The sequence below is a fragment of the Oenanthe melanoleuca genome, chromosome 1A, assembly GCF_029582105.1.
Source record: "Oenanthe melanoleuca isolate GR-GAL-2019-014 chromosome 1A, OMel1.0, whole genome shotgun sequence".
Classification (NCBI taxonomy): domain Eukaryota; kingdom Metazoa; phylum Chordata; class Aves; order Passeriformes; family Muscicapidae; genus Oenanthe; species Oenanthe melanoleuca.
Genome location: NC_079334.1, coordinates 57,972,531 through 57,987,675, shown reverse-complemented (window position 1 = coordinate 57,987,675; position 15,145 = coordinate 57,972,531). Strand labels below are relative to the sequence as shown.

Sequence of the window (15,145 nt, the reverse complement as noted above, 5' to 3'; positions counted from 1 at the left end):
CATGTTCTCAGTGCATGTGATTTGTTCTTGAGGTTGTTTGGTTTTGGGGTTTTTTTTAGTACTTTACAAAAGCACATCAAAATCACCTTTTAAAGCAATAAGCAATACTCAATTCATAAGATTTCAAACTAAAATACAAGTTCTATTAGCAGTATACTTCACATAAAATATTTAAAACTCAGACAACAGGATAAAGCAATGTAATGAATGAAATACAAATCTTATGGAACTTCTATCCTGCTATAATACATTTTGTTCTGTCAGACTAACCAGAAACATACTAAAACTAGAAGAATTATAAGAGATTTTTGAAATACAGCAATTATGTCAAATCAGCTACCACCAGAAGTAAAACGTGTTTAATACTGTCTTGTCTTCATTACTCAAGTAACACAAAAATTCCTCCTGCTGTGTCCCTTCCCCCTCCCTGTTCTTCTTTCCTTTCTAATGCAAAGCAAGAAAAAACACATGACAAACTTTGGTAAGACTAGCTGATTACCTTGGGATTTTTGGTGCTTAGTGCATACTGGAATACCACAGGATTTTACAAAAATGAAAACAATCTTAACTGCTGATACAACAAGTAATAATTAAAGAACCTCCAATAGCACTGAATAAAGTTATTAATAAAGCCTGTAATGAAAATACAGGAAGTCCATTCATTCTGGATAATGATATAGGCTGATTGTGAAGGCATGATTATAATACATATAGCTTTTCCACAGTGAAGCACAAGCACATATCCTGGATAATATGCTCATTTTTACATATGCAAAGCACTAGGTACAGATAAACTGAACCTGCCTAGCATAGCAGGGCATCACTAGGCTAACTCAATTTGGAAACTGAAGCAGGAGCTTCAACTGAAGCTCAAAGGACATGCCATCTAGCAGTGATAAATAAAGTATGGAGCCCTTAGTTTGAATTTTAAACAAGCTCAGATGCACTTCACAGGCTGATTTAGGGGTGGAACAAAACTGGTTGAAACAAGCATCAAAATGGCTGAGGACTCCAGAAGTGCATTTCATTGATCCCTATCTAGATTTTGCTGTTTCTGATTTACTTCACCAAACTTTTGAATAATTGCAGGCACCTAATTAAAAGATTTCCTCTGCAAAAAATAGAGTCAGCCCATAGTTAATCCCAACTGGGTCAGAGAGATGGCTTTTCAACAGGTACCTTGTAGATTTCTTTGTGATCATCCTCTATTGTAGGGATGAGCTGTAAATTAAAGGGGAGTGCTGCAGTTCTGCACTCCATCAGAGCACTGTATGCTCTGCACTCCACAGTACATCTCAGCATTGCCTTCAAGGGACTTCAGTCACTGCCCAGGTTTCTGACTGGCACTGGGTAGACATGGAGCCTCTTCTACACATACCAAGTAGGTCAGCAGCCAATGGCAACTGAACACGTCCAGATGTGAACTGCATGAAAAAGTGGCCAGCACACTGTCTAGAAAGATGTACATACTGACACAACTGTTGTCACCACAAGGAAGACACCAAATTTAAAAAAGTAAATTGCTGGAAGGGATAACAAAACTGACACAAGTTTGCTGTGCTTCTAATTATTTATTATTATTATTAAATTACAGCCAAGATGACTTCTTTAAACATCCCCAAACCTCTGACCATCATGCATTAATGCCTAACATGACTGCCCTGCCCATAAAACTGAAATAATCCCTTCCTTCACAGGTAATTCAGGTAAGACAAAACAGAAAGCTCTTTACGAAATACTGGCTGTGAGATTTATAGCTTGTGCATACCTTCCTGCATGCTTAAAAGCATTATTAACAACTGCTTGTTAACAAATACTGTCCTTGGTTGTGCACCCTTCAGCACAGTATTTCTGAAGTACAGTCAACACAGCAGAAACGCACTGAGAAGTAATTCTGTCAAAACCTAGTCATCTTCATACCTCTGGTGACCATAAAGGTAACCCACGGCTTTTCGGTATCCATTACTTGTCATGGAAAAGAAGCTTATCCTGTCTCCTCCTTTATATACAATACCTGACAAAAGCATTTCACGGAGAACAAATAACAGTGTTACTCAGTAAACTGCCACTGTACTTCAAGTGTTTCAATACAAATACTTGGTCAGGTTAGTTTTAATATATGCATTATTTTCTCCTGGTGTAATGAAACAAAAAATAGATTTGTAAGTATTCTCATAAGTAGGTGACAGAAACTATTACATTTTCATGCAAGAGATGTAACATATGTATTAAATTGCCATCTGGAAAAAAAATGCAAAATTTAAAATATTAAATATGTAATGAAATAAGCTATTTCATGCAACACAAATTAAATTAATAGTATGCTTCAACAGGCAGCACCTATTAAAAAGGAATGGCTGTAACTGGTTTATGACTCAGCTAGGGGCCAATTTTTGTTTTTATAAATATAAACTGAGCTGTATAAATTAAAGCATGTGGAACTAGCAAGGAGACAAAAATTAAAAAGGTAGAAAGTATTAACCCATCTTTTGAAAATAATAGGATGTCAACAAAATCAGAAAAGTAAGACTTCGAAAAGCCTCCAGAAGATGCCTAATGAGTATTAGTTAGAAACTGTCCTATTTTATTGATTAGAGCAGAGGTAAAAGCAGTCTTAATCACAACAGTAAAACATGGAAGTATTCACCTGCTTTGAGCGTGGCACATTGCTGTTATTTTTTTCCATGAAGGACCATTTCAAAATGTTTAGTAAGGTTGGTGATTTCCATGTTGGCCATGGGTTGACAAATCTCCCATTTTTGCCCCTCTTTGATTTTGTTACATCCTCTTCTAATCTGTAGTCCAGTCTGAAGCTTTTTCTGAAGGTCCTGGAAGAATCATTGCCCCCGGAACCTCGACCCGAATTCTGACGTTTCTTCACCGCTTCTTTAGGGTACTGGTTACAGGCAGTTGAAGGCTGCTCTTCATCTGTGTTCTTATCCATACCTTTTTCAGGAGAACTAAATCAAATTTTAAATTAATCAATATTTTCTTGGTCTAGCATCAACATTCATAAGACTGAATGTTCTCACACACATTAGAAACAAGCCCGCCTTTCTTGTTTTATGATCTACTGTATTTTTTTTAATCAACAAAATATGCTTTTAAAACAGTTGCTATTACACAAAAGACTTCAAAAACATGCCGTGGCAAGTAGACATGAGGGCTCGTTGCAGTTCAGGCTGAATTTTACTCCCTGGAATGCACAGCTTCAGATACTAACACTATTATCTACCAACTGCAAAAGTGAGGGGGGAAGGGTTCCTTAATTTACATTTTAGAAGAATAGCCATTCCTCCTGAAACTTATGACATTTAGTGCCTGATGTAATATGATCCTGCAAGTCTCTGCAACAGACACTGGAACTACACCGTACCTTAGGATCTGCCTATATAGTGACATAGTTTTGTAGTAGAAACAGCAGTCTTATGTAGCATTACTAACACTTTACTTATGCCAACACACATGCAGGAAACTCAGAACACAAAAGATATTTGGTACTGTTTCGTATTTTGTCTAAAACAAATGAAAAGTTTATGATAAAGGTAAATAACTGTTTCAAATACAGTTTTGATGCACATTTAACTGAACTGACCGGTGAAAGGCCACAGGAAATTGAAATATTTTAAATCACAGCTGCAACGTTCACTCTTAATTCCATTGTGAAATAAAGAAAAGTGAGAAAATAACTGAGAAAAACTTATTTCTATGAAGTCACAATTCTAGAACATTTCTTAGAAAACTACAAACTCACTAGTCAGAGTCTCTTATTCCAAACTGCACTTAGATGTTACAGACTTTACAAATATAATCAAATTATACCCAAGGTAGAAAAACCAAATATCCCTATTTTATTTTAGAAGTTGCCAAAGCAATTCAATTGAATCTAAATGCTTCAATTTCTTTATTTACTTTCAACTGAAATGTTGAAAGTAAATACACTGTTCTGTTAGCTTTAAAAAAAAATGGTTACAGTTTAATGAGTGCACAACTTTCTGGTATTTACAAATTCTACTTGATTAAAACTGGAAGATGTAATGTACAGACAACACTATTTACAGCTTAGGTGCAGGAATAATTTTTAATAACAAATTGTGAATTTTGTCCTGTGGAAAACTCTCCACCACATGTTTTGGCCTATGTACTCTTTCACTAACTCAAATACTCAGACTTCAGCTGTAGACTCAGAAGCACTGGGCTGGTGTAGCCAAGCCCACCCATGCAAACAACATTGTCACAGAACAGCACTGAAGCTCACAGTTTTCTTAGAAATCACATAAGTCACTGCCCCCTGTAAGCTCAATTACAGGGAAAATGAAATATATTGTTCACTGCAACATTTCAGCTAAGATATTACACACGTGTCAGCAAACTGAACCCAAATGCATTTGCTGATGATGCTCCAACTTCAAATGCAGAGTCCATTTCTGCTATTTCAGCAGCAGCTGATGACTAAACACTAAATATGGTATCAGCTGCAAAGAATACAACTATTGATAAGTATCGTTAAATTTTCTTAACAAAATAACTATTATTGTGCCATACAGTAGAGATAAAACACCAACACATCAAAATTAATTTCTAATAAGAAAGCATGAACAGCATTCAGAAAACAGCTGATAGAATTTTTTTTTACCCCGGTCACAATCTTATTGTACTCCTGTTTCCCTGAAATTTTACTGAAGCCATTCCACTTATGTAGTTCCTATTTAGCATTAGGATACCGTATCTGCATCACAATTTAAATGTAACTGTTGATATTTCTAGGCTTTCTTCCTCTATTCCACTAAATGTTTACCAGAATCAGCCTTCAAAAAAACACCCAACTTGCTCTATGGCATTTTAAGACGTAAAAGGTAACACAAAGAATCAGTGTCACAAAAATGCAAGTGGAATACCCAAATAATGGTACTGGATATTTTAACTGTTACTTTAACTTAAGGTTTGGGTTTGAGGTTTGTCTTTTACATTCCCCAAAGAGCATTTTCAATGCCAAGTCAGTTTATTAATTTAGCAAAGCACAGATGCAGCATAAAACAGCTACTCTTTTAGAAAACATCATAAAAACAAGACACAGAAGTTTAATCAGATAGGTACTTAATTCCAGGAAATTATTCTCTTAACATCACAGATGACTGATTTTTTAAATATATATAACTACCATAATTATTGCTTCTACAAGACATTTTATATTAGAGGCCAGGGTGCCTAAAGTTTTATTTTTAAGCTTCTGTTTATCTATTCATTCATCTCTAAAATAGGTGAATTTTACTTTTGCTTAAACCTTCACATAAACCTTTGATCTTATTCTGAAAGTACAAACCCCTAGGGGAAGCAGGGATCGACTATGCTGATTAAACAAAGACAATGCCAAAGCATTTAAGGCACTGCAGGTATCTATCTGTCTGCCAACATATTTTCCACATGATGCACATACATTACTTTCATTAGTATTCCATAAGCAACTGAAGGGATAAAAGACCTCAGTGCTCACAGAATACTTTAAACCTTTTACATGCATAAGAAAGGGAGACATTTACAATCAGTTAAAGTATTCCTGATGAACTGTAGATTCCTTTGAAGTATTAGTCTTGCCAGATCATTTCTGCTCCATTTAAATTGATTAAATATATCCTACAATATTCATGACATAGTTTTCTTATATAGAAGAGGAAGACGATAATTTCTTGAAAGCCAGAAATCATTAGCATAAAATAAAACTCAACCAATTATTACTCCAAGGAGATTCTTATGCTTTTGCAGAAGAAAGCCATTACAGACAAGAAGATTTGGCAAGTATACTTTAAATAATAGAAAATACCCAATCATCACAAATCAGTTGATTTTTCTGGCAGCTTTCCTAAATTCTTCCCACCCAAAAATAATAAACAGAATTAAGCTCTTGAATGGTGGCAAAAATTATGAGCTATAGAGATATGAAAATCAAACTGGAGTAGAATTCTGTTCACTTAGGAGGGACAAAAGGAAGGGATCACATCCCTGGTGAATATTTATTGTTATGTAAAGTTCTACATTTAATCTTTTTATACTTTTAAATATAAAGAAAAGCTACTATTCTACTTAAAATCATTCAACAGCTTTCCTGGCAAATGGAACCCATCCTTCAGGATGAGGTGACTTACCCCCAAGAGAGGGCAAGTGCACTATTTGTAAGAGGGGCTCAGGAGAAACACAAGGCAACCACTCTTTCTCTCTCTGTTCTCAGAGATCCTTTGCTCTTTCAACTGAATTCAGAAGAGGAAATGGACCAAGACATACAAACTTCTAAAGAAGACATCAGTCATGCCAAATCCACAAGGCCAGAATGTGTTCTAGACAGAGGGGAAGAACACTACCAGCTGATGAATAAGACAAAACAGCATGAATTAAAATGCAGAGCTCACATATCAGGTTTTCTGAAGAGCTAAGTTGTACATCTGACAAAATGTGGCATGTAAAATCCATGTCTGACATCCCACTAAACTGGCTTACACCTGTAAACAGGATATAGCCCTTAGGACAACAGGTTTTGGGTAAAAGGTTTATTTTAGATTTGCTTATATAACTGAAAATTTGGAAACAAATATTTTGGCTTTGAGCCTTGTATTTATTTAGGAAAATAATAAAACCTTAACTAAATATTTTAATACTCTATGTTTCGAAAGAAAGTTTGAAAAAGGATATAATAACATTACAAGAAGCACTCTGTCATTAAAATTTTTCTTTTTAAATGGTCTTTTAAACATAGCAGAGCTTCAAGTCAAATTACTTGAACATAGGCATAAAATACATTGCCTTCACCTTTTCCTCCACCCAGTCTCCTGTAACATCTGCTGCTCCATAAATGAAATGGATGTTGTTCTCCCTACTAATCACAGTTATGCACAACATGCTACTAAGCATCAAGATGGCCAAAACAGACTTACACTTCTTTTCTACACAGAATTGTGGTCCTTAATTAACAAATCCATAGGTCTGAAAATTCAAGAATTACTATGAAGCTATAGTTCACTAGAACCCAACAACTTCCCCAAAACTTTACAATTGCCTGGTAAACATGCCATAGCTTCCCAAATACCTTTAATTTCACTGCTTTTTTGAAGTAAAGGGTTTGGTTAATTTTTAATCACTGTCTCTCTGTGTAAACTACATCCAGAACTAGACTACACTAATGATCACCTAGAAGAGACAATACACAATTCCCAGCAAACTCACACCACTGCAGCCTTACTAGAACAAGGCTCTGAGCTTTCTCCATATACAGCTACACAAATCTGAAGTTTTCTTTCATTATACATATTTTAATGACTGCAAAAGCATGCATTTTGGCTTGAAATAAAACAAAAAATTGTTTCAGTTAGAAGGGAAGGTATTTGCAAATGCTAGGGACCATGTAAGTAATTGGCTCCCATAAGCTTTACTATCAAATGACTTCCAGCTAAGTTTTGGCTCTGCTTTTATTTTTCCTTCAAGTCTGAAATTGGCTGCTTTAATTAATGAACAGTTTGAGACTGGAAAATTCTGAATGCATTTAAACTTTTATTGTGCAGTACTTCAAGCTGTTCCATCTTACCACTGTAGATTTACCAGAATGAGAACCTGAGCATTCTGTGAACTGTACACTGCTACACATCTTGAAGTTTTCTTTCACTGTACCTATTTTTTATCATTGCACAGCAGTTGCACCAGCAATTACTCCAGATAATTACTCTTGTCAGGATTTCACACAAAGATCTCTCAAGCTTGCATTAGCTGATCTGTGAATACTTCCATTATTTGAATCACATTAAAAATCCCTAGTGTTGCCAAAATTTTCATTCAACAGATAAGTAAAACAGCTGCCAAAGAATAAGCCTAACATCAGGATACTTACAGAAGCAGCCACTACCATGAGCCAATCCACTTCTGCCCTCACTACTCACCCAGGCTTGCAAAAACAAATACTTTTGTCCACCTGGTGAACTTGTTTAAGAAACTAGTCTAGCTGACAGTCACTTCTTACCTTACCATCCCTAGAGAAGCATTAATTTTCACCTACATCACTGAGCAACCATGCATGTGTTTATACCAACAAACTGGTTAGGACAGGGAATATATTGTTGTAAACAAAAACTACTTATGCCAGCACTGGTCTTAAAAAAAATAAAATTAAATACCCTCCATTCAGAATTCACTGTGTAGCTCAGTTACATGCACCACCAAGTTAAGTTCAACAATTCCTCCTACTCTTTAATTTTCAATTTATTCCCTTCCAAGGTTTCATTTATGCTTAGTACTGATGGTGCTGCAACTCTCCATTTACCTCCTTAGATAGTAATGTTTCATACTGTAACCAAGCACATTCAATAGCTACCTACCACCCACAAAGCAGCCCACTCCCATTACTACACATTCCACCTCTATTTTGCTGGTATTCATTAGGGGAACTAAACTAACAGAAAGTTATTCATGCCTATCAGCTACACCTTTACATGCCTCCAGATACAAATGCAAATAGGCCTCAGAGCCAGGCCCATCAGTAGTGCCTGGAGCCAATTATTTCTCAATGCTGGGTTAAATCTGACCAGCTGCGGGCACTGCATCAACTGAATAAAGATCCTGGATCTGGGACAATACATAACTACTTTCCTTTGTTTCCAGGTGCCCCAGCTGATTGTCCCTGTCCAATATGAGCATTCTGTAGTCCCCAGACATGTCTATGAACTGTAGATAATATGACAGAAGATTTTTGTTACATGGATATTCTGTTTAGGTTGTGATCCCTGATAAGACAGTTTCTGTCCATAGGGGACACACAGCAGAACAGAGATGACAGACCCAGGAGCCAATTTCCTTAGTGATACAGGCCTTTAAAATAAATTATTTTCTTCTCTACCCTCATCTTTTACTGCAGTCTTGAATAAAAGAGCCCAAAAGTTGGCTTCTGGCCATCACATTTGAAAGAGCAGCCTAGACTATCATTATGATTAAGCACAAGAGCAGTGTAATTCTGTGGTATTGCTGAAGCAGTCACCAAAGGCAAGCTGGAGTCAAATCTCCCTACACCAGAAAGGAAATTGCTTTCCTTTGCTCTCCCTAAACAACTAGTTTCATATGCCTAGCTAATTTATAGGGAAGAATGTTGAAAGAACAAGAACTAGAATCAAAGTTTTTTACCTGCTCTGCAGGACTGAGTCTGACACACAGAGAAGCAAGGTTTGTGCATTACAGCTGTGTTATGGTGCACAAGACAATACCCAGGTCACAAATCAAATACAGTCAATTTTTTAAAACAATAAAAAAAATAAGTGTAGATAGCATATGCACACAGCTGTTCAAGTAAGTCAGGGATTTCAACAGAAACTGCAATTTCCATGGATGGCCCTTCACACTTAAACAGAATTTCAATAAAGCTTTTCCAAAAGAGCAAAGATGAAATTTTTACCAACACAGCTCCAGGATCCAGAGCCCAGCTTTAGCATTCTAACACCAGCTGCACTTGTGTAACTATTTTTACAAAGGAGTAGTTCATTAGTTTCAATTGGTTACTGATGTGACTCCAGTCAAGGACAGAGGCACACCTTGCCAGGATGGGGTTTACAGTCAGAAACTGCCAAACTTTAGAGTCAAGCATTTAAAAACACACTTTAGCCACTCCTGTGTGTTACCAGCCTCTACATCTTGGAGTTTAAGTTTTGATGCCATTGAAGCTGTTAGCATGTTTTTCTTAACTAAGAAAAAGTTTTTAAATATTACAAGCTCACATTCCATCCTAAGGGTAAAGGTTTTCCATCTAACATCTTAATGTCAATTAGATATGACTAAACCCAAGTGCTATTACACATAACGAAATTAAGACTCCACTTGAACATGCTGTGGGAGAAAACTGATTTCCTTTGTAGCATGTGGTTAGAAAGACAATGTAAGAACTGTTTCCATAAAAAGGCACAGAAATCATGTTAAAGCTTTGATGCATAGGATCTAGAGTTCATTTATCATCAACTCCAGCACTTTTATGTATGCAATTGCTATCTCCACCTCATTTACTAAGTATTTTAATTTTATTTTTACTTGTCTCCCACACTAGAAAGGAACAAATACCTATGTAAACGTCCTTTAGACTCACACCAAGAATAATCCTTTAAAACCCTATAAAACCTCAGATGTCCAGGAAGTGCAGCAACACCCAAGAGCTCAATTTTATTTTTAAGTTAATAGACAGTTATAAAATTTTGTTATATTCATTTAAAGGCTTGCCTAATTTGATTCCATCTTTTCAGTTCAAAGTCCAGGCACATTGGGTCCAATGTAATTTCTCTGCAACATGAAAATACTTCCCTAAATTCTTTCTCTCCTACTAGATTTTCAACATAAAATCAACTTTTGCTTGTCCTAACAACATTCTCTCTCTCGCTCTATGTATGCACATGCACCCCATACATACGTGGATTTTACAGAACTATTTATAACATTTGAATTCAAATGTATTGAAATCAAAGCAAATAATTTCCAAGTCAGCTAAGATAAGGGAGTGAAAAGTCTTTGTTTGTGGAAATAGATGTTTTTCTTGAATGCACCTGTTCAAAGACCAGCTTCAATGCAAGTTAAGCCAAAAGGTCACCAGCCTTTCCAAATAACTAAAGAACTGAACATCCAATCTTCATATGGAAAGCCAGAAAATACATCCAATACAGCACCCTTATAGTTCTTTAACTGAAACACACCCATCTTAAGAAGAAATTTCAAGGGACAGTACACAGACACAGCAAAATATCAATACTCAAGGAAATTGGAAACATCACAATATGTAAATGTTTTTCATTAGACCCTTTTTTCCTATATATAAAGGGGCTTTGATTCCATCCCCACAACTCTAGATTACAATGTCTTCATGTACTCTAAACAAAATACAAAGTGCTTTGCTTGTTAGTCAACAACAGAAGTATTAATACTAGAAGTTCTGTGTGGTTTGGGTTTTTCTTCTCATGGAAGAGTCAAGGCATACTTCCAACACAAACATGAGCCATCTACTAATTTTCAAGGCACCATCCTAAATATGTAGGTGTTTTAAGGAGACAAAGTGTTTCATGCAAACACATCTTAATAGACACAAATAAACACCATGCTATTGCTACATTCTTACCAGAAACAGTCGAATATCACTGAAATCTTCCCGCAAAAACCAGTTCAAAGCATGTCAAAAATATTTCCATATATTTTAAGTAATAAAACCTGTTATCCTATCATAAGCCTTACCATGCAGTAGGACTTACAACTCCAATCACAGTAAAAGGTCTTACATAAGAGGTAACTCTTGACATAAATTCTTTAACACCCAATTTTTCACTCACACATTTTATCAAACTTTGCTTTTCACAGTAGGTGCACGATGGCAGCAGAGTTTGCACAGTGTCACTTGGCAATGCCCAGTTCTCTTTCCTGAGCAGCTCTTCCAGGGTTATCTGCTTGGGCATAGCTGTAGGCTATTCAAACCCAAATGATCCCTTCCTTGTACCACTGCTAAACACCAAAATGTTACATGCCAAGAGTATAGAACACAAAACTTATTTCCTAGACTTTCTAAGAATATTTAAACTAAGCTAAAGTGCAACATTTAGTTTACAGAAAAAACCTTTTTACTCAAATCTTTAGGCACAAGGCGATCAAGTGATTTCCCATGGTCCTAGCTCTGAATGTATTAGAAGTAGGGCTCACACTGCAACCTATAAAGTTAAAGCAATCGACTGAAAAAAATTAAAGGGAGATCAGGAAAGGACTCACAGATGTGACAAAAAACAAAACTAATTTTACTGCAGGTGTTACATATGAAGATACTAATTAATATAGCAGTATTTCTGTTTTTCTTATCACAGACAAAATAACTGCTTTCCTTTTTGCTGAAAATAACTTAAAAGCTATTTCTGAATGAAGAATTAACAGTTTTGGTTCAAATCTTGAGCTTATAAAGGCTGAGAAAATAGTGTATTTCTCCTGGCTATACCTTAAATCGACTTAGTTAATGCAAGTGAATAAAATCATAATAATGGATTGCTTCCCCTTAAAAAGCCTTCACATCTCTTTTGATTTGAGGCCAAGCAGAAACTGAATAACTGTTTTTTATATTCGAATATTTTCATTGTCATCCTTCACTTCCTCATCTCCCAAAAACAATTCTCCATCATAACTAAATCAAACAGGGCTTTCCAACTTCTGGGTATTAAAAATTCCCATTATTTTTTATAATAGGCATTTCAGTTTAAGATAATGTAGGGTATTTTGAAAGCAATTATTGCAATAGTTCTTGAATTATTAAGAAAAAAGAATATTCTTGTCTTCCTCAAAATGTTATCTAAAAATAAGATGAGCTTCCTACTTTCTTAACTGATACAGCTGCTACTATGAGTAATTAAAAAAAAAAAAACCAAAACCTCTTTTCAAGGGTTTTTTTCCAGAAAACCGTAGTGGTTTTCCTGTACTATCTTTAATTTTGATGCCACTTTAGTCGGTGCAGTTAGAAAAAGAAAGTAAAAATACTTAAGTATAGTACTTTCCTTTTAAACTAAAAACTTGCTTCATAATCGCCATTTAGCAAATGGAAGAAATCATAATCGTTACCAGAAAAAGCCATTTCTGCATAAGTTCACTTATTTTACTGCATGCAGTCAACAAACACTTTCCACAATCCTTGATAGAGATAATTGACGATCATTGAGATTATTTGACTGCACTAATTACATTATATGACCTCCTTAATATCCTCTACTTCGCACTATACAATGCGAACCTCCCATCTCTACAATAAATATCTGTTCATGCTTCCTCTTCAAAAGAAATATTCCCCAAGCCCCCCACGCTATGAAGCGGATTTTTTTTTTTTTGGGGGGGGGTGATTATATAACTTGTTTCTTTCCGAGAGCTGCTGCAGCGTTTTACTGTGAATTGACAGCAACGAAAGCCTTGAGCTGGGAGCGAACGCAGGACTGTTTTCTTGCGGGGTTTCTTTCACCTGTGCTAAAGGATCCCCCGGCCGCAGCTGGTTTCGGAGCCGGCGGCGGTCGGGGTCTGTGCCCAGGCAGGGCAGCAGGCACACGCCGAATTCCGCGGGCAGCCGGGCAGTGCCGCTTCTCCCCGGCGGGAGACGGGCTCGCCGGCTCCAGCACCTCGCTCGCCCACCCGCGAACTTTTCCGAGCGGGTGCCCGCGCCCGCTCTATCCCGCTCCCAGCGCCTCTCGCAGCGGCTCAGCCCGGTCCCCCCACACTCACCGGCGGGGCCCCGGTACCGCGTGTGTAACTGAAGAGCCCCGGTGCTGCGCTCGGAGCAGGTGCTCCGCTCCCCGGCCGCCAGCCGGGCTCTGACAGCGGCAGCCTGGGCAGTGCCACCCCTCCGGAAGGGCACGGGGCGGGAGCCGCCGCTCGGCTCGCTCCGGTTCCCCCCTGCCCACAGGAAGGCGCGGGGGCAGAGACCCCCGGCCCCAGAGCACTGCTGCTACTGGAGCGCCGCTCACCTCCTGGGCTGCTGCTGCCGCCCCTGAAGAGTCTCATCCCCCTTCTCCTCCTGCTCCATGGTGGCGCTCCACCCCTTCCTCCAGGGCGGCAGCTCTGCAGGTTTTCGGTAGGAGCTGTTGAACGGCTGCGGCATTGCCCCTGAGCAGCCCGCTGCCAACGGCAGCGTGACGAGCTGCAGGGAGCAGTTCCACAGCGCCCGGCGCCCCACCATGGCGAGCAGGGGTTCCGCGGCGTCCAGCCCTTCACGGTGGCGAGCAGAGGTCACCACTCATCCCGGCCCTTCCCGGTGGCGAGCAGAGGTCACCACACATCCCGGCCCTTCACAGTGGTGAGGAGAAGTCACACACAGCCCGGTCCCTCACCGTGGCGGGCAGAGGGACACCACAGCCCGGTCCCTCACCGTGGCGGGCACGGGCACCCCACAGCGCGGTCCCTCACCGTGGCGGGCAGAGGGACACCACAGCCCGGTCCCTCACCGTGGCGGGCACGGGCTCCCCACAGCGCGGTCCCTCACCGTGGCGGGCAGAGGGCACCACACCGCCGGCCCCTCACCGTGGAGCGGCGCCGCTAACAAGATGGCGGCGGGGGGCCGTGTCTGAGGGTACGGGGAGCCCCGGAGCCATGGCGGGACAGCGTCAGGGCGGCCGGCACGGTCTGCCCCTGGAGGCCGGACTGCTCCTCGGCACCGGCGAAAAGGAAGCGCTCAGCTGTGCTCCCGGCCGGTTCCGATGGGAGGTAAACGCTGCCTGCAGTCCCGTTTGGGAGCACTAGAATGCTCTGACCGCCAGGTGCTGCGGTGGAAGTTTCCCTGGGCTCGGTTCTCAGCAGTCCGGGGTAGTGCCGCCATCCCCGGCCGTACCGGCGCTCACGGGAGATGCGTTGTCCGGGCGAGGCCACCCGCCCGCAGAACAGCCCTCCCTGCAGGCACCTGTATCCCTGTGGCCTTGGGAAGGTAAAACTCGTGTCCAAGCCACTTCACGTGCTGATTACAACCATCCCCTCACTCCCTGCTCACGTCTGACAGAAGTTTCCAAACTATGGTCTAAGAAGTGAGGCATTTTGACGCACCCAGTGCAGAGGAACAGGGTTCTCAGAAATAGATGTGTATTTTAAAAATATTTCCTTAATTCCTTTAGGACGATGAACAGCAAAGAACAAAGCTATGTAGGTGTGATGTGAAAAACACCCCATATTACCTAGCAGCAATATGAAATCTAAGACTATCTGGAGCTCTGATAACACGTTTATCTTGAAGCTTGGGACTGGATATGTTGTTCATAGGTAAAGAAATCCTATCTATGTTCAAGGCCACAGTTCTCTATGCATGTCTTGGGAGACTAGAAATACAGGCCTTACTCCTTTGTTATCTGTCATTCTCTTAGTTTCCTTAAGGTAAAGGAATGATAAAACTATCAAGCTGCCTTGTTCTGTATGAGTTATCTGTTTTCTGTGTTCTTTACATATCAATACAGATATATATTGGTTGTTTATGGTCAGAAGATTTGCTGATCTTTGCCAGTGGAAATTCCTAATTTATTTCTTACTTCTGCCCCTTCTCACCGGACATTTCCTGATCATTTCATCTACCATGATGTCTAATGCTAAGCTGGCCTTGGGGCAATGACTTTTACTCATAATTATTAAACACAAATCTATATTG

General features: G+C 39.4%; 1 protein-coding gene across 2 annotated transcripts in view; it reads right to left on the bottom strand.

Moving 5' to 3' along the window:
- The window catches only part of NAPEPLD (N-acyl phosphatidylethanolamine phospholipase D), a 26,441-nt gene extending 11,296 nt beyond the window's left edge, over positions 1 to 15,145 (bottom strand). The window contains exons 1-2 of one of the 2 annotated variants that reach the window (XM_056507242.1): positions 13,485 to 15,145; positions 2,648 to 2,960 (exon numbers count right to left, since the gene is read on the bottom strand). In XM_056507242.1, coding sequence (XP_056363217.1) covers positions 2,648 to 2,960; positions 13,485 to 13,696 — 525 coding nt within the window. In that variant the 5' untranslated portion in view covers positions 13,697 to 15,145. Of the gene's footprint in view, positions 1 to 2,647; positions 2,961 to 13,242 lie in introns of both variants that reach the window. The other variant, XM_056507250.1, reaches the window with a different exon arrangement.